This window comes from Myotis nattereri, assembly GCF_964212035.1.
Source record: "Myotis nattereri genome assembly, chromosome: X".
NCBI lineage: Eukaryota > Metazoa > Chordata > Mammalia > Chiroptera > Vespertilionidae > Myotis > Myotis nattereri.
In genome coordinates this window covers 95,790,988-95,815,902 of record NC_138078.1, presented here as the reverse complement: position 1 = coordinate 95,815,902, position 24,915 = coordinate 95,790,988, and the positions used below count along the sequence as shown (strand labels likewise).

The 24,915-nt window shown below is 37.7% G+C and overlaps 1 protein-coding gene across 1 annotated transcript in view; it reads right to left on the bottom strand.

Moving 5' to 3' along the window:
• NRK (Nik related kinase) overlaps positions 1 to 24,601 on the bottom strand; it is a gene marked incomplete at both ends in the record, with an annotated part of 166,953 nt that extends 142,352 nt beyond the window's left edge. The window contains 2 exons of the mRNA XM_081115343.1: positions 16,168 to 16,233; positions 24,545 to 24,601. Coding sequence (XP_080971469.1) covers positions 16,168 to 16,233; positions 24,545 to 24,601 — 123 coding nt within the window. The remainder of the gene's footprint in view (positions 1 to 16,167; positions 16,234 to 24,544) is intronic.
• Positions 24,602 to 24,915: the final 314 nt, after the last annotated feature.

The following is a 24,915-nucleotide window of genomic DNA, read 5'->3' as shown; positions in this document are numbered from 1 at the left end:
TCCAAATTTGGGACTCCTGTTGGCATCAAATTGGTGCCAATGACCATTGCATGACTGTGTGTGTGTGTGTATGTGTGTGGGGGGAGGAATATGAAAAAAAAATCTACATTTATAAAACATTTAAAGTTCAACATTTTACCATTTGGAAGCATTTACTTTTCTGAAACTCACTAAAGCTTAAGGTAGTTGAAAAAACTCGTGGCAAAACTGTGTAGAAGGCTAAGAGAAGCAAATCATTTGTAGGCTCTTATTTATGTGTTTTTCTTTCTAACAGCTGCCAATCTTCCAAGTCAGGAAATATTTGCACATGTCCTAGACATTTTCCTGAAGGTATGAGACTCTCTTGAACCATCCTTACACTTGGCTGTGCCAACAGCACTACAGCAAACTACAGTACCCTGAGAAAAAATATACTCTTTCAAGCTTCCTAAATGACTCATTCAGCAGAAAGTAATTTTAAAAAGTAAGGCTAATATTTTCATCCTTTGGAAATATTTATCTCTACACAGTGCCACCTTTTTTATAGTCAAGGGTAGAAAGTTACTTAGGTGGTATAATTTTGAAAGGCCAACCTGTCTCCAGGATTTATTTAACAGGGTGTCATTAGTCAACCCTTTCCATCAAGGCACATAAGCAGAGAGCCCCTTTAAAATATGTCATTTGGGAGCAGGTCACTTTTGCACACATCTGCTAAGTCTCACAAAAATACATGTATGCATGTATGTGTGTATATATGTGTGTATACATATTTCTGCTAGTCCCAAAATATTATAAAAGTGATTATGATAGATTTTCTGGACACACCTAATTTTTCCATAATACCTACTTGTAGAATGGCAACATTTATAGTAAAAGAAAGAGTGTGGGCAATAGAAAACATACTAAGACATCTACACTGAAATTTTTGCTTGTGATATATCTCTGATGACTTTGTGCCTACTATTTGGAGGCCCCTTTACTAGGTGCTCGGGAGATGTAGCCAAGATGAAAAAGTCTCAGTCCCTGTACACGAAGAAATTTGTGAACTAGTTTTAAAGGCTAATGAATTCTTAGGCATCTAATTCCAAGCCTTGTAACTGGTTTTCTACTGTCATTGCACCACTTTATTTCATGACAAGGTGGGAGGAACTTGGTTGCTTGCAAAATTCTTGTAGAGGTTAACCACCAGGAAAGCCTTAAGCAGTAAGTTCTGTTGAAACCTGCATCACCATCTGATGAGACAATACAAGGAGAATTTTACTTAAGCAGCAAATGTGGTAGCTCCTCATCTCAATGCCAAACCTGCCTCCATCCACCTGCTTAACTCTCTTCCTCTGCCAATATCTAACCTTCCAAGCTATAGCCACTTAGCCCCTTCATGTAATTTATTCCAGCCTAGACTCTGGGAGATCTGTTCTTAGGCAGTGAACAAACAACCAGGGTACCATTTATATATAATACAAACAATTACATCTATAATTACTTAAATATACATACACACACACACACACACACACACACACACACACACACACACGGTTCTAAAAATCAACTACTGTATTAGAAAACACACAACTTATTTTTTTACTTATTACATTTTCAAATCCCCACCATTCAGAAACCAACCATCCACAAAGGAAATGTTGAGGTTCTGTTTCATCTTTGAGACACTATAACTTTCAATGATCCTTTGTTGCCTCCCTCTTCCCTAGGGCTCTCAGTAGGAGCAGTAACTGAGGCAAAATGAGTCCGGCCCTGGATACAAGCCTCTGCTCACTAGAAGAGAGTAAAGGAGTGACAGCAAGCACTTCTCTACCTTATTATGGTTTCCATGAGTAGGAATTTAGTCATGAGCTTTGAGTGTCCTGTAAAGCCCATCTGCTTCTCCCATCTACTTTAGAAATTCTACTAAGACCCAGAAAAGTCCTTCAGACTAGAGTATATCTTTCTTGCCCATCATGAACAAATATGCTAGATCATAAATGTTCTTCATCACTGATCTCAGCTCACTAGTTTCCTGTAAATTTTTGTACTTGGGAAGATAGTTGTGTTGTTTTTTAACTGGCTGATCTAGTTGAATGCTTTTGGACTCTGGCTTATACATCTTGAGCTGAATATAATAATAAAGAGCACAGACCTAGGTGGCAGGCAATTTTTGTTTGGAATCCTGAATTTTCAGTTTAGTAGCTTTGTGAACTTGTTCAGTAACTCAGTTTCTTAGATCCTCAGTTTTCTAATTTATGAGATGGGAGGATGTTGATAATTGTATCCACTTCATAACACTCTTATGAGACATAAGTAAGACAATCCAAATTAAGCACTAGGCACAATGTAAACCTTCAGTAATATTATCCATTTATAGGAATGACCTCACTCTCTCTAAAGTGACAACTATTTTATTCTGCATCTTTTTTGTCTCATCCAATTTATATACTAAATAATTTTATTTAATTTTATTTTTTCTCAGAATCAAGAAAATCTGTTCTTCTCTGAATACTCTCATATTTGTCCTTTTAGATCATGGTAATGTTTCTCTTGTTTTATTTCTCTTCGGAGTTAATGATTTATACATAATGTTACTGGCAGTGCTTAGAATATAATCAATTTTTCCCTCAGGGGAACTTAAATAATTCAACTTCCTTTTCTAGTTATAAAGGAACTCTGCCTATAAATGACATACCTGAAAGGAGCTTTCTTATTTTGCCAACACAAATTACACATAAACCATTTTCATATCATAATTTTTCCAATTGAAATGACACGATGTATACCTCATTGTTCCTCTGTCCATGCTCTGGTAGAGGAGGAATTTGTTATTACCTGGATGTAGCTGAACAGGGAAAAATAACCTTGTGGGTTAAAGGACTACTTATGATAATTCTTTGATATTTTACCATAATTTTACTCATAGGCCTCTTTGTAAGAGCCTACCTTCAGTGTAGCCCTAGTGGCATAAAATAGTAAAAGCTTAGATTGTTACTTTGGTATCTTCAGGCAGCTACCAAAGTAGCACATTAGTTTCTAAATGCAACTTTGGCATCATTGACAAAAGTACGTAGGTGCATATATAAACAACTATGGTACATTAGAAAGTCCTAAACTAAGTTAGGAGTCATTCTTATTTCAAGAGTTGGAACTGCCTAAATGCTATTCTTCAAAATGTTTCTTTCATAAAATGCAGCAAGTACCTAGCTTACTAGTTTTAGTGGTCAACTACTGGAGGATCAAGGAAAGCAAGAATTATTGATACTCAAACACCAACCACCTTTACTGAATCTACTAAGAATCTGACCACAATCATATACACATATATAATTTATATTCTATGCAGTATAATTTATATATACATATATAGTATTTTGTGCATATATTTTATAAGCATATGTATATGCACTCTACAGGGCCTAAGCGACTGGCCAACTGGCAAAGCGGCCAACTAGCTGGTAGCTATGATGCACACTGACCACCAGAGGGCAGACACTCAAACACAGGAGGAGCGGAAACCATAGGCATGGAAACATGGAACAGACTGATAAATCTGAGAGGGAAGGGGGAAGCGGGGAGGGCGGGAAGAGATTAACCAAAGATCGTATATGCATACTAGAGGCCCATGCGTGGCCTGGCCTGTGGGGATCGGGCTGAAACTGGCTCTCTGGCATCCTCCGAGGGGTCCCGAATTGCGAGAGTGAGCAGGCCAGGCCGAGGGACCCCACTGGTGCACAAATCCATGCACCGGGCCTCTAGAATGTATATATTTACATTGATATGAATGTATGTACATATATATGCATATGTATATGAAACATAAAACAAATATTATTTTCAATATATTAGACAAAGAGTACATTAGTGGTTCTAGCACTGGTCCCACCATTATTTAAAATAATTTATAAGAGTTTATCCTCATAAATTTTCCTAAAACTGATATATTAAAAACAGTTTTATGTGTGTATATGAATGACAAAATTCTACCATATTGTAGATTATCAATCTTGACTTTTGTTTAGAAATATAAATTTGTCTCCTCCATAAATTTTTGTCTTTTTTGTTGTTGAAAATATAAAAAAAACCTTTGGTTTTTTTTTCCCATTGAACCCATTAGACCTCACCCACCACGCCCAGGCCTTCATCACACTATTGCCTGTGTCCATGGGCTATGCATATATGCATATTATAAGTTTCCTGGCTAATCACTCCCCACCAACCCCCACCCTCACCTTCCTTCTGAAATTTGTCAGTCTGTTCTATGCTTCTATGAATACGGATCTATTTTGTTCATCAGTTTATTTTGTTCATTAGATTCCTCATATGAGTGAGATGACATCATATTTGTCTTTCTCTGACTGGCTTATTTCCCTTAGCCTAATACTCTCCAGGTCCATGCATGCTGTTGCAAAATGGTAAGAGTTCCTTTTGTATTAGAGCCACATAGTATTTCAATGTGTAAATATACCACAGAATTTTATACACTCATCTGCTGATGGGTATTTGGGCTGTTTCCAGGTCTTATCTATTGTAAATTCTGCTGATATGAACATAGGGGTGCATACATTCTTTCTGATTGGTGTATCAGGTTTCTTAGGATATGTTACTACAATTGGGATCACTGAGTCAAATGGGAGTTCCATTGTTTTGTTTTTTGATGAAACTTCACACTGTTTTCCATAATGGCTGTACTAGTCTGCATTCCCACCAGCAGTGCACTAGGTTTCCCTTTTCTCTACGTTCTTGCCAGCATTTGTCATTTATTGATTTGTAGATGATAGCCATTTTGACAGGTGTGAGGTGATACCTCATTGTGGTTCTAATTTGCATCTCTCTGATGATTAGTGACCTTGAGCATTTTGTCATGTCTCTTGGCCTTCTCTATGTCTTCTCTGGAGAAGTGTCTATTTAGGTCATTTGCCCAATTTTTAATTGGATTTTTTGTCTTCCTTTTATTAAGTTGTATGAGTTCCCTGTATATTTTGGAAATTAACCCCTTATCAGTTACATCATTGGCAAATATGTTCTCCCTTTTCATTTTGTAGATGGTTTCTTTTGCTGTGCAGAAGCTTTTTATTTTTATGTAGTTCCATTTGTTTATTTTCACCTTTGTTTCCTTTGCCCTAGGAGCTGAATCTGTAAACATATTGCTGCGAGAGATGTCTGAGATTTTGGACCTGTGGTTTCTTCTAAGATTTTTATGGTTTCATGACTTACATTTAAATCTTTTCTCCATTTTGGAGTTTATTCTTGTGTATGGTGTAAGTTGGTGGTCTAGTTTCATTTTTTTTTTGCATGTATCTGTCCAATTTTCCCAACACCATTTACTGAAGAAACTGTCTTTACTTCATTGTATGCCCTTGCCTCCTTTTTCAAATATTAATTGAGCATAATTGCTTAGGTCAATTTCTGGGGTTTCTGTTCTGTTCCATTGATCTATATGCCTGTTCTCGTGCCAGTACCAGGTTGTTTTGAGTACAGTGGCTTTGTAGTGTAACTTGATATCTGGTATTGTGACTCCTACAACTTTGTTCTTCTTTTTCAAGACTGCTGCAGCTCTTCGGGGTCTTTTTTGGTTCCATATAAATTTTTGGAGCATTCTACAATATCCAACACCTATTATTTTTTATAAAAATGCTCAGCAGCCGAAACCGGTTTGGCTCAGTGGATAGAGCGTCGGCCTGCGGACTGAAAGGTCCCAGGTTCGATTCCGGTCAAGGGCATGTACCTGGGTTGCAGGCATATCCCCAGTAGGAGATGTGCAGGAGGCAGCTGATCGATGTTTCTCTCTCATCAATGTTTCTAACTCTCTATCTCTCTCCCTTCCTCTCTGTAAAAAATCAATAAAATATATTTTAAAAAAATGCTCAGCAAAGGGGGAATAGAGGGATCATATCTCAACATAATAAAGGCCATACATGACAAACCTACAGCCAACATGATACTCAATGGGCAAAAACTAAAGTAATTTTCCCCAAGAACAGAAAGAAGACAGGGATGCCCACTTTCACCACTCTTATTCAACATAGTTGTGGAAGTCTGAGCCATAGTGATCAGACAAGAAGAAAAAATAAAAGGCATTCACATTGGAAAGAAGGAAATAAAACCGTTATTATTCGCAGATGACATGATAGTGTACATAGAAAACCCTAAAGACGCCACCAAAAACTACGATATTTAATAAATGGATTTGGCAATGTAGCAGGATAGAAAATTAACATCCAGAATCAATGGTATTTTTGTACACCAATAATGAACTCTGAGAAAGAGAAACTTAAAAACCAATCCCATTTGCCCTTGCAACAAAAAAATTAAGAAAGGCATAAACTTATCCAAGGAGATAAAAGACTAGTACTCAGAAAACTACAGGACATAGAAAAAAAAGAGAGAGAGAGAGGAATATGTAAGTAAGTGGGCAAATATACCATGTTCATGGATTGTTAGAATCAACATTATTAAAATGTCCATACTACCCAGCCAAAACCGGTTTGGCTCAGTGGATAGAGCATCAGCCTGCGGACTGAAGGGTCCCGGGTTCGATTCCGGTCAGGGGCATGTACCTTGGTTGCGGGCATATCCCCAGTGGGAGATGTGCAGGAGGCAGCTGATTGATGTTTCTCTCTCATCGATGTTTCTGGCTCTCTATCTCTCTCCCTTCCTCTCTGTAAAAAATCAATAAAATATATTAAAAAAAATAAAATGTCCATACTACCCAAAGCAATCTATATATTCAATGCAATCCCTATTAAAATGCCATCTGCATATTTGACATATCTAAAATGAACACTCCTTCATACACTTGGATTTGTCTTTTCTGTTCCTAGAACAACTTTATAAAATCAACTGGATTATGTATCTGAAAATGTGAGCTCATGACTTTGCATTACTCCCTACATACCAAATCTATCATTTAAATATATCTCCATGTGTATCTGTGAACTTATTAAACAGATTAGAGTAATTGAGAAAAAAATTTGAGTTTTGAAAAAAATTAATTAGGGTCTCTTGAGAGCACAAATCCCACATATGACTTTTACTTTCACCTTTTGTTCCTATAATGTTAGTGCTTCTTCCTTCATTAAGATTTATCAGGAGGCAGAAGTAAATTTTGGTATAGCACAAAATTAAAAAGATAAGCCTATAACTCAGAGCCTGGGTTATATTCCACAGTTGGAGAGAGGTCATGGCCAAGATGGGAAAAAAAAAATTCCATTGTCTCCAAGGCCTTTAAGCTTCAGTACTTTCCACTAATATGGTCCCCCCCGAGTCTCAATTTATTTAGCCTATGTTGGTTCCTTTTACCCCTTTTGCAATTATGCAATCTCAGTTTTCTTATTGAAGATAAACTTGTCCCAGGAGTCTCAGTTAGAAAGTCCATTAGATTTTCTTCTAATGGAAAAAAGTAACAATCTTATTTCCTCCCTCCTTTTGTCTAAGCCAGTGGTTTTCAACCTTCCTAATGCCGCGACCCTTTAATACAGTTCCTCATGTTGTGGTGACCCCCAACCATAAAATTATTTTCATTGCTACTTCATAACTGTAATTTTGCTACTGTTATGAATCATAATGTAAATATCTGATATGCAGGATGTATTTTCATTGTTACAAATTGAACATAATTAAAGCATAGTGATTAATCACAAAAACAACATGTAATTATATATGTTTTCCAATGGTCTTAGGTGACCCCTGAGAAAGGGTCGTTCGACCCCCAAAGGGGTCGCGACCCGCAGGTTGAGAACCGCTGGCTAAGCTCACCCTAACTCTCCCTTTCCTTCCTGTAGCCTATCAAACATAGAAACCACAATCATAGGGAAAATAACCTCCTTCCTTATATCTACAAAATTAAGTCAATAAAATTACCCCCATTTTAAAAAAATGTTTTATGATCATTCTAACTAGCTCTAGTGTCCAATAGAATGCTTGGAACATAGTGGATATTCAATTGATATTAATATATATATATATATTTTTTTTTTTCACAGAAATATTTAAACATTCAAAACAACATTTTCATTTAACGTTTCCTCTGATAGTGCAGCCTGAGAGATTACTTAGGAAAGATCAATTCTACCTTTTGAAGTCTATTATCACCAAGGGTTGATATCCAGGAAAAAGGGGGAACCAAGAGATGACTCTGGACTTATGGTACTTACACTAGGAAGGCACAACAGCCTAATAAGCAGTTAGCCTCAACTCGGCTGTAGCTTCAGTTTCTGCTTCTAAGTTTTACAGTGTATAATGAAACGCACAGTGTTATGCACTTTACAGATGCTCAAGCAGTATTTGTTGGCTGACTTAATTAAGCTATATTTGCAAAATGGCAAGGATGTGAGGAAACTTTCTTACCTAAAAAGAAAGCATTCACAGTGCTAGACATTTGGTAGGCAAATAAACAGTATAATTTCAGCCTAAAAGGAAAAATACTCAAACCCTATCCAATAGGTAGTGGCTAAGAAACCCAAATGTCAGCATGATGTTTCTGAAACTTAACTTAAAATATCATAAATTGTATGTCATCAGATTAGAGGACATTATTTTAATGCATTTCTGTTCCTATTCCCAGCCCCAACTTCAAATCCAGAAAATGTAACTAATAAACTTAAATTTCACCTGTCTGATGAGATTTTCAAAGTGAAAACAATGTGTCCAACAGTTATTTAAAAATCAAATTTAAGAAGGAATAATTAAATGGTGTTTAAAATATTTTCCATATTCAATGGTGAACCTCCAGAGTGCAAGCAATTCGGGAATTTACTCATGACTGTAATGCTAAATCTTCATACATCTGACTTAATCTGCTGACTAGCAGGGACAGATGAATACTCTAATATCTCTCAAGAATGGTTGATTACTGCCCTATCCAGTTTGGCTCAGTGGAGAGAGCATCAGCCTGTGAACTGAAGGGTCCCGGGTTTGACTCCAGTTAAGAGCATATGCCTGGGTTGTCGGCTAGGTCATATATGCAGGAGGCAGTCAATCAATTATTCCCTCTTACATTGATGTTTCTATCTCTCACTTCCTTTCTGAAATCAATAAAAATATATTTTTAAAAAAGAATGGCTGCTTACTTATGCCCTGGGTATGCAAGAGCAATGAACTATTTGGGGCAGATTTTTCTTCCACCAGCACTGAGTTTCAACTAGGCATCAGGCACATGTCACAATGAAGCCGTAGGTAGTCTCAATTATAGAAGTTTACCCTATTTCAGGTTAAATTTTCCTTTGTTAGAGATGGTCGCCTTGATCCCTTTTCCACTCCTGTTTCTGCCTTCATCATTTACAGACGGCATTGTGGGAATAGGTAATTGAGGTTAGTGGTACAGTCAAAACTTTGTTAAGGCCCTAACTGGTTTGGCTCAGTGGATAGAGTGTTGGTCTGTAGACTGAAGGTTCCTGAGTTCAATTCCAGTCAAGGGCACATGCAGGGGTTACTGGCTCGATGCCCAGTAGGGGCCATGCAGGAGGCAACCAATCAATGATTCTCTCTCATCATTGATGTTTCTATCACTCTCTCCCTCTACCTTCCTCTCTGAAATCAATAAAGTACATATATTAAAAAAAAAAAACAACTTCATTAAGGTCAAAGCAAAGTGGTCCATTCATTCTGGAGATTCACTTCATTGTCTTACCCCACTAGTGTTCTGTTTAACAAATTGTGTTAGGTAATAGTAACATATAATAAAGCATCTTGCATTCCAAATTTACCAGCTACCCAGTTATAACATTGCATTGGGTACCATAGCAATTACTGAGCTAAATATCAGGCATCACTATCAGATGGTAAAGTAGAGGATGCAACATGATGAAAATAATTTTATTTGGTGAAATGGGGATTACTCAAGCTAGTAGCCAAAATCAACTTCTATTTGCAAAGTGATGAAGGGATTATAAGATAGGTATTACTATGCTGATGACAGTGAGAACAATAGTTTACATTTTATTGAGTTCCAGACACTGTACTGTGTATTATTGAAGGCCTAGAAGAAACCCTGGATATTATATAGTCTAACACATTAATTTTATAGTTGAAGAAATGGGCCCAGAAAAGTCAAGTTACATGTATAGTGTCAGTTAGTAGGAAATTCAGGTTGCCACCCACAGTGCCACCCTTAAAGGGGCTTGGTCTCTTTCATAATACATCATAAAATAACTGTGGCATTTCTTTGTACATTTTTTTAGGAAATTAATTTTTAGAAGTACCATTATAAATCAGTTTCAACCTATTATCTTTTTTTACTAATATGGCCTCACATGGAAAATTCTAAAAATTTCTCCAATTCAAATAACAACTCTTAAGTCATGAGATTAGCAGATAAAGTTGAAAGTGAAACTATATTTTATAACTACTAAGAAAAAAAAGAAGAGCAATTAACAAGAAACATGTAGCCTGGAGCTACTACCAGATGTCAGAAACACAAGAGAATCCAGGCTTAAGATGAGGCTGACACCATGGAGTAAAGAGAGGAGAAACAAAAAGGACATTGATGCTGGATCAAGCCTCATCTGAAGTCTTTCTCTGATTTTTCAGTAATGTGAACCAAAGAATTGACATTGTTGCCCAAGCCACAATAAGTCAGATTTTCTCCTTTTTTTTGCATCAAAATGCTTCTTACCTGATATTGCATATATTTTGCTTATTATAGTATTCCTGGTACCTACCACAACCTAACATAAAATAGATACTAAATAAATATTTGATGAAATAAAAAAAGAAGAGCAGTACTTTCTTTTAAAACAAGAGAGAAAAATAAAAGCCACTATTTTAACTGAAGTTTGTACTGGCAGGAGGTGGGAGAGGGTAGAAAGATAAATATCTAATTAGAAGAAAAAGAAGGAAAGGAAAGGAAAGGGGTTTACAATGTGAATTGTGGGACTCAGCCTTCATTTCAATGTGCACAGACCTCAGCAGACAGCTGGAAACCTGCCAGAGAACAAGGACTTGGAAACAAGCTGGAAGACATTGGAGATACTTTAACCAAAAACAAACACCAGTAGGGGATGTGGTTGGCAGCATAGCAAAAGCAAAGGACTTTATGAGTCACTCTGACATTAATTTTGAATGGTATCATGCTTCCATTTTGTCATACAGGGTTTGGTACTATCAAATATACATACATATATATGTTCTTTTTTACATTTTAAAAAACATATATTTGTATTGATTTTTATAGAGGAAGGGAGAGGGAGAGATACAAACATCAATGATGAGAGCGAATCATTGATGAGCTGCTTTCTGCACACCCTCCCCACTGGGGATCGAGCTTGCAACCCTGGCATATGCCCAGACCAGGAATTGAACCATGACCTCCCAGTTTATAGGTCAACTACAGCGGCTGGGCCATATATATGTTCTTGACTTAAATAATATAACATTACAGACAATAAAAATATAGAATAGAAAAATATAGAATAAACATATCCAGTATCTCATTATCATTTTTTCATGTGCATGTTTTAACATAACTGTAAACAGTGTGTACATATAGTATGGGAAACTTAACATCATAAGCACAGTTCTATGTTGCTAGAATCTTTGTAAACATTGTTTTTCAGAGAATGATATATTGACTGAGTATAAGGCAATTTACTCCATCTTATTTATTTATTTTTTTTACTATGTAGGATTTTGCTGAATTTGTCCTTTTACAATAATGATACCAATAGCTACTTTTAAATGATATCTACAATGTGCAAGGCATTTAATATGCATTGTTTCTAAATTTTATCAAATATTTTAAGGTAGGTATACTAGTAATTTAGCTCAGTTTATGCTAGTAAATGAGGAACTTTATACTCAGAACTTAAGTGACTTGCTCAAGGTCATAGCTAATTAATGGCCAAGTAAGCACTGAATCAGTCTGCCTAGTTCAAACATAGGCCCTTTTTACCACAATATACTACCTTTTTGCTAAAATGGATATCTTTATGCTTTTTCTGTATTTTTAGTGTTTATCATATATTTCCAAAAGTTGGATTATTGGTATAAAGAACATGAACATTTTTAAAGTGTTTTCTCCATTCTCAAAATTATTTCCCATGAAGGTTATGATGTATAGTCCCACCATCCCAAAACTTTTTACAGAAGGAAATTAATTTGAGGTAGAAAAACAGAGGTCACAACAATGTTGTATAAATAATGTAAATAAAGTGTATGTAATCATCTGTCTTCTGTAACACAGAGGTGCGTACTTTGAAGATCTAATTGCAGAAAATGTTCTTTATCACTGGAGCTAAATAGGTACATATAAAATTCTTAGGAATTATAAATGTGTGTAGGACCTAGCATATGATAGATGCTTCATGAAGATCTAATTACAAGGAATTGACATGGACTTCTGGCTCCTGCTGTGTATGTGAAAAACTAGAAAAAGTACAACCCCCACCCCAACAACAAAAAACCTGAATAATCAACAAAATCATAATTTTATCCTGAGCCTAAAAAGAAGTATCAAAGCAACCAACTAGCCTGAAATCTGAAGAAATACAAGCATCTGCAAGGAGAGATGGAACAAGAGCACTGCATCAACTGAAGCTATAGGCAGTGGTTCTCAACCTTCTGGCCCTTTAAATACAGTTGCTCATGTGACCCAACCATAAAATTATTTTCGTTGCTACTTCATAACTGTAATGTTGCTACTGTTATGAATCGTAATGTAAATATCTGATATGCAGGATGGTCTTAGGCGACCCCTGGGAAAGGGTCATTCGACTGCCAAAGGGGTCGCGACGCACAGGTTGAGAACCACTGCTATAGGGGGAAGAAAGGGTGAGCACAAAACCTGGTGCAAACAATTCAGCTAAATTTTTATGAACTGCTGAAGACCAAGTAAGGGCTGACATGAGAGTACAGTACCCTTGGGAGCCACAGATACAAGAAGAATTTATACACACTTGCAGGTTATTCTCCATGGATTTATAGAAATGACCTGATGGAGAGCAGAAGCCATTGCAATAAAAAAGCATACAACCATGTCCAATTCCTTTCCCACCAAGGAATAAAAGCTCCAGGAGAAGGGCAGCAAACCTGTCCTCACTTCCAGGGTGCAGGAAAAAAACCTACTAGAGCTGGGGAAAATGTAAAAAAAAAAAAAAAATACAAGTCCTCTACTCTGAGGGAGGGTCAGGAATTAGTACTGTGACTACTAGACCATCGAGAAGTATCCTACGAGTAGCAGAAGGTCACAATAACTAATAAAGCCAAACTCCCATGACCAAGAAAAACAGGAATTGCCTATGACTGAAGCTGAATCAGGGAAACAGGGAACACTTCCCTGCCCCACACCACTAGTCTTAGAAGCACTTAGCATGAAAGCAATAGCAGTATGCAGTGGTCCACAAACTGCGGCTCGGCAAACCATGGCTCGTGAGCCACATTCGGCTCTTTGGCCCCTTGAGTGTGGCTCTTCCACAAAATACCAGCTCTTCCTCAAAATACCGACTTCTGCGCATGGGCCACCAAGTTTCAATTGCACTGTATGTGCACACCCGCACGTGGTATTTTGTGGAAGAGCCACACTCAAGGGGCCAAAGAGCTGCATGTGGCTCGCGAGCCGCGGTTTGCCAACCATGGCACTAGGGGAAGCATAAGAACATGGAGAGAGAATCTCTGAGGCACAGGTGCATAGGGAAGGTCTACAACTGAGGATAGAGTGGGAATCTTGAGAAAAGGCATTCAGCAAACAAACCCTCATGCTAAGCACAAGGTAAGAGAAATTTGAAGCTGGTGGTGAACTGAAGGTAACTATAGCAACAACATAACCAAAGCATAGCTCATATTATTAGATTGACTCAAGCTCTTATATTAATGACCTAACAGAACAAGAGTGACCATTTCAAGACATAAATACTGTTCTACATATAATGTCTGGCATTAAAAAAAAATCTGAGATACAATAATCAAGAGAAAAAGCTCATTCTCAACAAAGTAATCAATATAACCAGACTTACAGATAACTTGGATATTCAAAGTACAAAACAGAAAATTTAATATAACTATGATTGATATATGAAAGGTTTCAGTGGAACTTGGAAATTCTTTTAAGTAGAATATTACTTGAAGGTCTATACTATGTAACTTAAGATGCATATTGAAAAAATCATTCTGGTGGTAGTTACATGACTGAATGTACCCAACTCATAAAACTGTACACTTAAAGTAGTAAATTTTTCTGAATACAAACTGCAGTGAGTATTCAACTTAATGTTGATAGGTTCTCCAACTTCTGATGAAATGATGTACTATAATGGAAACCAATTTTATCATAGGCTAATTGATATAAACAAGAGTTAAATTCTTATGGCATTTCATCAACATTATAGTGAAATAACATTGAACAAAACAACATTATTTGAAGACCTACTGTATACTTCAATAAGCTCTAGTTTTTAAAAATGATCATGCACAACTTACCTTTTTACCCTCTTCATTTTTCTTGTTTTTATGGCATCATGGTTCTGATGATTGATGATGAGAAACCATATTTTTGTGGTATCTAATCTTACCTTTAATTTTTACCTTATATTAGTGAGGTTTTTATTCTTAAGATATGGTGGTATAGAGAGCTCTATACCTTCAAATAAAAACAAGAATGCACACACACTACACACACACACAACACAACACACACCTCAGGATTAAAATGTGTATAGGTACATGGAGATTATAACTGTGCCTTAAAGAAGAGGAACTTCCTTATATAAGGTGTAGGTATTTATGCACAATGTGGCAAAATTCACCTATATCACACAAATGTTAACTAATCATTTAGTCTGAGAGGCAATTGAGGTACCGTAAACAATATATTTGTATCCATTTAACATAACTGTTCATAGTTCACTGATTCTGTTAATAGGGAAGGACAAAATGGTTTGAAAAAACTGGTGTCATTAATATTGGCATTCTCTCTGTTCCTAATACTCACCAAGTTTATTTCTGCTTTCAGGATCATTCCACAATCATTTTTTTTTTTTTACTACTACTCAACTTCTATGCTACCAGCACTTTTGTGCAAATTTTAAAGACACCCCCCTATCCCAACCTCGGTAGATAAATTTAAAAAAGAAACCTTTTCTGGGAAGCTGCAGCCCTAAAGGTATAAGACTTGGCAAGTATAAGACACCCTTGTGTGAACTAGAAGGAAGTCCCTTCTTCTGGACCTATACACCTCTATACAGCTTACAGTAAGGCTCAGCCTAGGAGCAGTGATATGATTTTTTGATGGACAGGCCATGGAAAAGAATACTGCATTTGTACAGAAACTTACACAAGATTGATAAAATGTGTATTCATCATATTAGAGAATGGGAGAAGGGCATCTGATCAAGGTGATAGGGCCACTAAAGTACCCCCAACTCCAACCCAGTCTCTAACACTGCCCTGCTTCTGTCTAGAATGCATAAACCTGGCTTTTGTTTGGTTATCTCATATTTTTTCTGCTGGTATCAGTTTACCTAGCACTTCCCCAAGGATGCCAATTCTTACCCTTAAATCTAAAATAATCTCTCCTGTTGGATGCTCTTATATCACTAGGAATTTTCTTACATAAATAAATTACAACTGCAATTATACAGTAATTTATTTGTGTGCTTACTTATATATGTGCTTCTCCAACCCACCACATACACTCACATTTAATCACTTACACATTTTTAGACCATAAGCCACAGAAGAATAGGCACCAGAGACTATCACAGTACCTGGCACATACTTTGTGCTTAACAAATAATTACTAAATAAGTGCAGAATTTTTTTCTTAGATTCTTTGGCAAACCCTGTCACACACATGTGCACACTCATGTACACTGTATGATATTGAATGCTATGGACATTTTCCTTTTTGTTAACATTCAGTTGAAAATTTCGAATGTGAGTACTGAGAATGGTATGGAGGTATAATATAAAACAAGTGATATTTTTATTTGGGTATATCTTATTTTAATTAGTTTCCTTTTCTATTGGTGATTTCATCAATTCCCTGCTAATAATTTTTTACATCTTATGTTTGATTGGCTGGTTCATTCTAGATTGAAAAGCCAATCCTTTTGTAATAGTTGTCACAGGTGTCACTGAGCTATCTTAATTGAGTCATTTCTTGAAATGAAATGTGTTTTGTATTATTTGACTTGAAGTGTAGGGTTTTGCCTTGCAATCACTGCTGTTATTAGGAAAGTAAGAATGAATATATAATCTGTTTCCACTTACCAAATAGATTCTTCCATAAGTACCAAGGCCAATGGTTTTATCCAGTGAAAATATTCCAGTTGGATCCTGAAAACATGTTGAACAAAAATTGTCAATCTTCGTGGAAAAATAGGCAAGCATTCAAATATCAAGAATGGTATTTCCAATCTGCCTTGATCCCATAGAATGGGAAAAACCAAAGTGTCATTCACCTAAATAAATAAACAAACAAATAAATAAATAAATAAACATGTCATAATCTCCCTGTTATAAGTGTAGTCATTTATAAAAAAGAAACAGTAACTGTATATTAATTATCATTAAACTGTAAAATGCATACCTTTATGTGTAGTTGAGGTACATGTCATAATATAATTAGAATCCTATCTAATAAAATAGAAACACGGTAATTGGCATATGACCGCTACCCTTCCCATTGGCTAATCAGCAAGATATGCAAATTAACTGACAGCCATACTCGCAATGATGAGAGGCGAAAGGGGAAGGACTGAAGAATGGTGATCAGCAACCCAGGCGGCAGGCAAGAGTTGGGGGTGGGCAACGGCTGCCTTTCCCCACCCTCCAGCGGGTGATCGCCATGGGAAAGCTGGGGTTGCCGGCTGTCCTGCAGCCCTGATCACCATGGCAATTGGAGGGCAGGAGGGCCAGAGCGCAGGCCAGGCAGCAACCGCGGACCCCGCCATGGCAATTGAATGGCGGGAGGGCGGGGCGCAGGCCAGGCCGCAACCCCGGACCCCCACCATGGCACTGATGGGCGGGAGGGCCTGCATCCCTTGATTGCCATGGTGATCGGAGGGCGGGAGGGCCGTGTTGCAGGCCAGGCAGCAACTGCGGAGCCCCACCATGGCAACTGAAGGGCGGGAGGGCCTACGCCCCTAGCGATCCGAGGGCAGGAGGGCGGGGTGCAGGCCAGGCCGCAACCCGGACTCCTGGAACCTCTCTTAAAGGTCCTCTTAAGGCAGTTGCCGAGGGACCTCGGAGAGCCCCAGGGGGCCCTGGTGCCAGCAAAACTGAGACCTGGGGCAGCTCTCCCCAGAAGGTCCAGAGAACAGCCACTGCAGCCCGCCCCCACCCCAGCGCAAGGCATGGCACGCTGGGCCCGAGGACCCACCCCCTCCCAGAGGCCCCTGGCTTGCTCATGCAGCCCTGGTCACATCACCGGAGCAGCTATAAGGCACAGACAGCACCATGGACAGCCGCTTGCCCCCACCCGCATTTGCTAAGACAAGGCCGGAGGGTGCGAGGGCCGGCTCACATCTCCTCCTCCCTCCTTTTGCTCCTCCTCTGGCTGCTTAGCTCGCCCAGCTTCTTATCCAGGCTCCTCTGCAGCTGGGCCCACTTGGCGGGGTCCAGGGACCGGTCCTTGGCCCCATTGCCAGTGTACAGCACTCCCTCCCAGCTGATTCTCTGTGGGGCGTGGGCGCGGGCCCTCTCCCCACAGCCGTGGATCTTGGGCAGGCAGTGGCTGAGGCAGTAGCGGTGGCTGCAGTGTGGGCAGAGCAGTCTCGGACTATGAGAGGGATGTCCGACTACTGGTTTAGGCCCAATCCCTGTAAACTGGCAGGACATTTTTCGAGGGGTCCCAAATTGGAGAGGGTGCAGGCCAGGCTGAGGAACACACCCTCCCCCGTGCACGAATTTCGTGCAACGGGCCACTAGTATTAAAATAAAAATAAGTTCATTTACTTGCAATTGAAATGCTCTTTTAATGTCCATTTTTTAGTACTAATTAGACAGGCAGAATATTTAGATTACAGCAATGATGTATGCATACTGGATATAAAATCTAGATAGCTTATGCATATAATAGTAATTGTTAAGAAAGATTATCATCTCTAAATATGAATCACAAAGCAAGATTATGGCATTAAAAGTTCATCACTTAAAAAAAAACTAGGCAAATTTGGTTTTGTTTGTCTTTAAACTAATCTTTGCATATCATTTCATGGCACAAAATCACCGATATTTTCTTTGTCTTAAGCCTAAATATGACATCATAGAAGACAAAATATAACGTGTTTATGGGTAAATTCCTAAGGCTTCTTGAACATTGTTTCCTTACCTTATAATATGGATATTCCTTTCTCATTCACCACAAAACATTTTTATCACTATTTAAACTAAAGCAGTTTATTTTGCTATTTTATCAAAACTCATTTGAGGTATAAGTATATGCCAGTTTATAGACTAAGTGGTAGCTGTGTTGGCAAATTATTGGAAATTCATGTGCCTTATAGAAAGCACCTTTCATAAAAACAAACTTTGTTTAACATTGTTTGAAAACATTTTTATTACTGTGACAAATGTGAGCTAAATAGAAAAACTATTGAGTATATACACTGTATATACTGAAATTATAGACTCCTTTAAACTGGTGTGATATTTATATAATCTAGCAAAACTATCATAGGAAAATGACACAATTATGGGATTACTTCAGTCAAGAAGTATTCAACTAGATAGAGTCAGGAGACTGGAGTTTTAGCCCTAGCTCTGCCATTAATTAACTATATGACTCTGGCTAAGTTATTTACTTTCTTCAGGACTTACTTTTCACATATATAAAATGAAGGTGCTGTGTTAGGTGATTTTCCAGCTCTATCTCTAAAATCTTGTAAGAAAAAATTTAAGATTCCATCCAACATTCTAAGATCCAGATGTTTCCACTGAATTGATAAACTGTTGTTATAGAAAACAGCAGCCTGCTTTATTAAAGTCATCATCAAAATCAATGTCACAATATGCACTGTATCATTATAAACAAACAGTTCAAGGAATATACTCCCAATGAAAATTCAATAGTTTCTTGAAATACTAATTTTGAGGATTCAAGAGAAGTAAATATATATTGTTATAGTGGCCTTGATATTAAGCATATCACTCCTGTTATAACTCACTGAAATTTTTATGGAAAAAAGTTAACCAACAGAGGAGTTGCTAGGGTTGGACTTGAAGATTTTATTACTTTAGCATATTTCTTTGAAGGATATCAATGAGGGGTTTATATTAGAAATTATAAATTATAGAGAAAGAGCATTGGGCCATCTGTCAAAAGAATCATATTTGTTAACTGATTACTATTGGAAAACCATTCTTTGTTATAGTTAAAGCTGCATTTTAGCTGAAGTTTATTTCTGTATCTTTGAAAATATCTTAAATTTATGTAATCCCCCCCCCTTTTTTTTTACCTCTCAATGACATAAGTACCTTGCTCATAAATTTTGAATTCAGGCATCTAATTACTCCAAAAAAGGCACCAAGGAAATGGACAGGGACAACAAAATGCCTGTGGAATTCTTGTGAGTCTTATTTTATTTATACTCATGTTGTATAGAAAAATTGTCTTGCTCACAAATGACCAAAACATCTTAATTCTCTTCATGCTCACATTTAATAAAAATAAGTTTTTAAGTGTTTTTCTCTTGTTCTTAAAGGCATCTCAGCATAATGTTCTACTCTATTCTAAGAGTATTTTTCATTAGTTTTATAGAATATTTTTCACTCCCCATCTTTATAGTAGTATTTTTCAAGACTAAATGACTGTCAAACTGGGGAAAAAGAAATATTTTAATTACCAGGGTAATATTACTTACTTTCTTATATCAAAGTTTTCACTTAATTATAATTAGAAAATAGTTTATTCTGGGCCCCCAAAGGAAGGAAGAATTAAAAATGAACCTCTTTTTAAATTTACTACTGTGAAATTAAAAAGGTCTATATCAGAGGGGTCTCCATAATTACTTGGTCCTCTCTTCTGCTCTACCATGCCAAGATAAGAAAAGCAGAAGAGGAAAGATCTTTATTTCTATGACTGCTATATCAATTTGGAGGTTATTTGGTGGTTTGGTATGCTTTGGTGTTCCATTTGGTGAAAAAAAAAAGTAATTAAGAAACTCCAATTTGTAATTTTTTTTTTTCAAAATAAATTACTAAAATAGTTTTAACCATAAAATGTTGGGCAAATACATTATACTTTGCTGGATTTTTCTATTTATGTAATTTATCTATTACAATTTAAAAGTCCTGGACTGTTTGCACCCCTGACACCTAGCATTTGGAAGACTTGTTTCTGTCTTCTGAATTCAAGCAGAGAAGAAAGAAGAAGCACTTTGATGGATAATTTTATTAAGGGCAGGGGTGGGGGTTGCAGGAAGAAAAAGAACCACTAGACGGCACTGTTTACTGGTTATATAAGAGACTCAGAAACAGAAGCTGATTGACAGAACCAAATAAGGCAGAAATTAAATTAAGAACAAAAGGGAACCATTAAGTGGTCAATATGGGTAACAATAAATTTCTGATTTAGGGCAGTAATGAAGCAGACCTAGTGAACACATTCCAGTAGTCAGAGAGCTAGAGGAAGGAAAGAGATTGCACAGTACCTAGAATGAATAGCTGAGGCTTTCCTTCTTTTGTTTTAAATATGAAACATAGCAATTTTATGAAAAGTCTTTATAGAGAGAGAACCTGAAAATAGAAGATATAAGACTGGAAGTGCCAGAGTAAGTTTCAGAGATAGGTGGAGAAATGGGCTTCGCAATTCAAGTTGAAAATTTAGAAAAATAATCTCTTCTTCTAGACCAGTGTTGCTCAAACTGTGGACTACATAAACTCTCACTACATGAGAATCATGTAGGAAATTTTATTTAAAATGCACAGATTCCTTGCCCCTACCATGGAATTATGAAATTGGAATCTCTGAGGATGAGTTTTAAGATCCCCAGATGATTCTTATGTACTATTCTAGTACATTAAGATAAAATCCACTGTTCTAGAAACTGGAAAATAAGACTGAGAAAATAGATTGAAATACAGTGTAATGCTCTTCTAGAAGATAGAATGAAGGCTATCCTGAATGTTTCAATACTTGTGGACAAGAAAGTAAAACTGCCTCAAAACAGGAGGCTAAGGGACTTAATAAAGTGGGAAGGTTCTCGTGACTGAATGTGGAAAATAGGTTTGTTCTGGGTTGTGGAAGACTGGGAGAGCTGGGATTTATATTTAAATATAAACCTAATGTAATTCAAATACAGTTCTTGGATCATGTGCTATTTCAGATCACCTCTGCCACTACTGTCCTCCAGGCCTGTCTAATCCTGACCCCAATATAGATTAGGACTACACATGGCAGTGTCAAATACCAAGGCCACAGCCATGAGGAATGTCATTACCATACCGGACACATAAGGCAAAGGCGACTATTATAGTGAAGACATGCCAGATTTGGAGATGAAGAAATAGTTTCCAGTCCCAAAGATGGAGTGACATAGGCATTCTAAGAAGAAAAGATGATAGATAGATGATAGATGATGATAGATGATAGATAGATAGATAGATAGATAGATAGATAGATAGATAGATAGAACTTCAAGTATTGCTGGCAAGCAAGGTGGAAAAAATACATCCACACATAGAGATAGAGATAGATAGAGATAGAGATAGAGATAGAGATAGAGATAGAGATAGATATACATAGTGTTGAAATTTTTTTCAAAAAGAAAGCACAAACCACAAATCTCTGTACTTTTTTGTTTTGCCATCTATATGAGATATTTATTCAATAATCAATCAGAAAAGATTACAACACCCAATAATTAACAGTCAAAAATATAGTTGACTTGTCCTTTTCCGGTTATTATGTTGGCTCTGTATGTATCTAACTGTAGGGTATCATGCAAAAAAAGTTATACAATTCCCTCACCCCTCTCCTGCTTTCACTCTTGCTTACTATTTTCAGTTTTAAAATAATATCTATATAATAACAAAAATACAAAAAACCTTCCACCACTTTCTTTAAATCCCATTTTGCACAGAAGCTTGACCTCTCTCAAGGTTTTGTGTCCTATGGTTATTTAGCTGGCCAGCCCAGCAAAGGACATAACATATCAATCTTAATCTAGATCTATATTTAATTATTCTATACTCTGCAAGAATTTTTTTTTATCAATGTGAAACTCTAAGGTCTGAATCACCCCCCCTTTCCCCATTACACGGTAGTTTCCAAATTGGTATACTTGGAGATGACAGGTGCCAACTTTCTAACCTTCATATATGTCCCGTTGAGGATAATTATTGAAAGGGTTCCCATCACATACAGGGTTTTTTCTTACTTTATCATCTTTACTTTTCCTCAAAATGCAAATTTCCAAAGAGCTAAATTAGATATTGCTTGACCTATTCATTTACTTTTATTCCTTCTTCAGAGACTCAGGAAATAAGTCTAATGAAAAGAAATCCCAAATCAGTAAAAAAACAATGACCCAGTGACCAAATTAACAGTGAACTTCACTTCTCTAAAAATTTGACATACAAGAAATTGTAAAAGGGGTGCTACTTTTCTGCTAGATTTCTTAGGATTTAGAGGTAGATGTCTGAGGAGAGGGCATAATTATGCATAACTTGTTCAGATTATGGAGACCTTCAAAATGAGTTATAAAATTACTCCTGTATAATAAAAATTTAGAAATTGTCAGAAGTTAAGAACTTTATGAGGCTTTCATGAAGTCTATAAAGTAAGGCCAAACATCAATGCTTGGTTTTGTGTCCTATCCCTCTCCTACATTAAAAACCAATTCCTTGTCTTTTCCCCCTCCACACCACCACTAACCCTCAGAAAACTAATATTCCACTGGACTGCAATGTAAATATTACAGCCTTTCTCCTTATCTCTTCCAATCTCACCAAGTTCTTATGTTCTGGGGCCATGACCAGGTCAGCTAGTCTGAGCTACCCGCCCCTCTTTTTGTGGCAATACATTTTTTTTTCTTCTTTTTCCTTGGGTTTGGAATTCCTTGCTCTATTATTTCCACGAGGTCCTTCCTATTCCGCTCTTTAGTCAATTTTAGAATGAGATTATTTCAGTTGCCCCATGTGTACTTTCACATATTTGCCCTAGTTTGCTTTTTTCCCCCTCTTTCTCCCACCATACACAGAAAATGTTGGAGGAGGGTTATATTTCATTCGTTTGTTTAACACCTTTTCTTGGGAGCAAATCTAGTCAGAATGTGAAAGTTCTGTTCAGAAAGGAAATTACCAATTGAAGCCTCCATATTCATGCATGCACTGGGTACATGCAGGATGGAAAAAAAGATTTAATCTTTTAAAATTCTGTGATTTTGTCTTATGAAGCTGCACCAATAACCACAATGCTAATATTTGTAACTCAGTATGTTTATTTAAAGCTAATAACAATTTGCTAAAATGTTATTCATGTGCATCACCTCCTGCTCCACACCATTATAGTGTAAAATTATAGAGCTGAGGTTTGGGGGAATGTCCTATTTTTGAGGGAGACAAGTGTCTGCCACCACCAAGGAGACAATTTTTAAATGCCAAATATGAATAAAATTGAGGCACTGCGTCCTTGAATAGTCCTATAACCTCAAGGTTAATATTTAGCTTTTCCCAAAGCAAGCAGGCCTGAACTACAGTTGCCTGGGGATCATTCCAGCACATGCAAGCTTATTCCCTTTCAGAATCCAGGGGCCCTTCACATTCAAGAGAGGGTGCGGGTGAAATGCCAATCTAAAAAGAGAACTTAAAAAACGAATTTGGGTGGGATCCAGTATCTGCCAGAAACCAGATGCCAATGAAATAAACAGTGCTGCTAAAATAATAAGTCTGGTAATAACGATGGCGATAATAGCTCACCAATCAATTACAACTTTGGAAGAAAGCTGAGCAATCGGAAAAGGGAGAATCCACAAACGAAAACCATGGGAAAATCTGGTTAGCTAGTGAGTGCAATACTTTTGTTTTTAAATTGCAGCGTGCAGAATTCACTTCTTCAAGAGGCGTCGAGTTCTTTTCTCCCACAATACTGAATCGGGAACAGTGCCCTGGCAGAGTAAGAAGGTTTTACAAAGTGCTTTTAGAAAGCAAGAGAAGTGAAACTCCAATGCTTTAATTTTTTAGCCCGCTGTCACCTACAAGTAAAGGTCAGTCTGAGAGTGGGCATCTTCTCTGGCAAAACAAGAAGGAAACCAGGACTGGGCATCGGGGTGACAGAAAGGAGTGCTTTGGGGAAGCCACACTAAGTTGCCCTCTTTGGCCTCTCCTGGAGCGCAGCTTGGACAGGTACAGGAACGCCGCTAGACAATGTGGGCCACGTTTAGAAAACGTCCACTGTTTAGGGTCCGCATAACCTCCGCCAATTCTCCCTCCTCCATAATCCCTGGTACCTTTGCCTTTCCTTGAGTTTGGCGCTGCTCTGGTGTCCAGGGGGCGCCTTTTCCAAAAACTTGCTCTCAGGGTCCCCTCCCGCACCAGTGGTCCTGTCTAAATTACAGCCTAGCCTAGGTTTTGGACGTTGGTGCCCTCCCGACGAAGAACCCAAAGAAGAGAACAATTTGGGGGGCGATGGGTCTCTTCTACTCACCGGCAAGTGGCCCAGATCTGTGACCTCCTTGTCCCTCCAACCCCCAGGTCCCGCCATGGCTTCCAGTGGAACAGGAGTGGGCGACTGACGAATCTAGGCACACTCTAGGGTGTTTGAGGAGGAAGCAGTAAAGGAGTTGAAAGAGGGGCGGGGGGAGGTAGTGGGGAGGGAAAGAGTGGGGGAAGGAATAGGGGATTTGTGGTGTGGGAGATAAAAGAGGGGAAAGTGGAGGGAAAAGAGCTAGGAGTGGAGGGAAGTCTGAGTTTAAGAGGCGGGAAAGCAAGTTTGGCTAAGGTGAGAGAAGAGCCTGAGCTTCCGTCTGGAAGACCAAGAAACTAGAGGAGTGCTCCCCTGGCGAGAGCGCAGTGTCT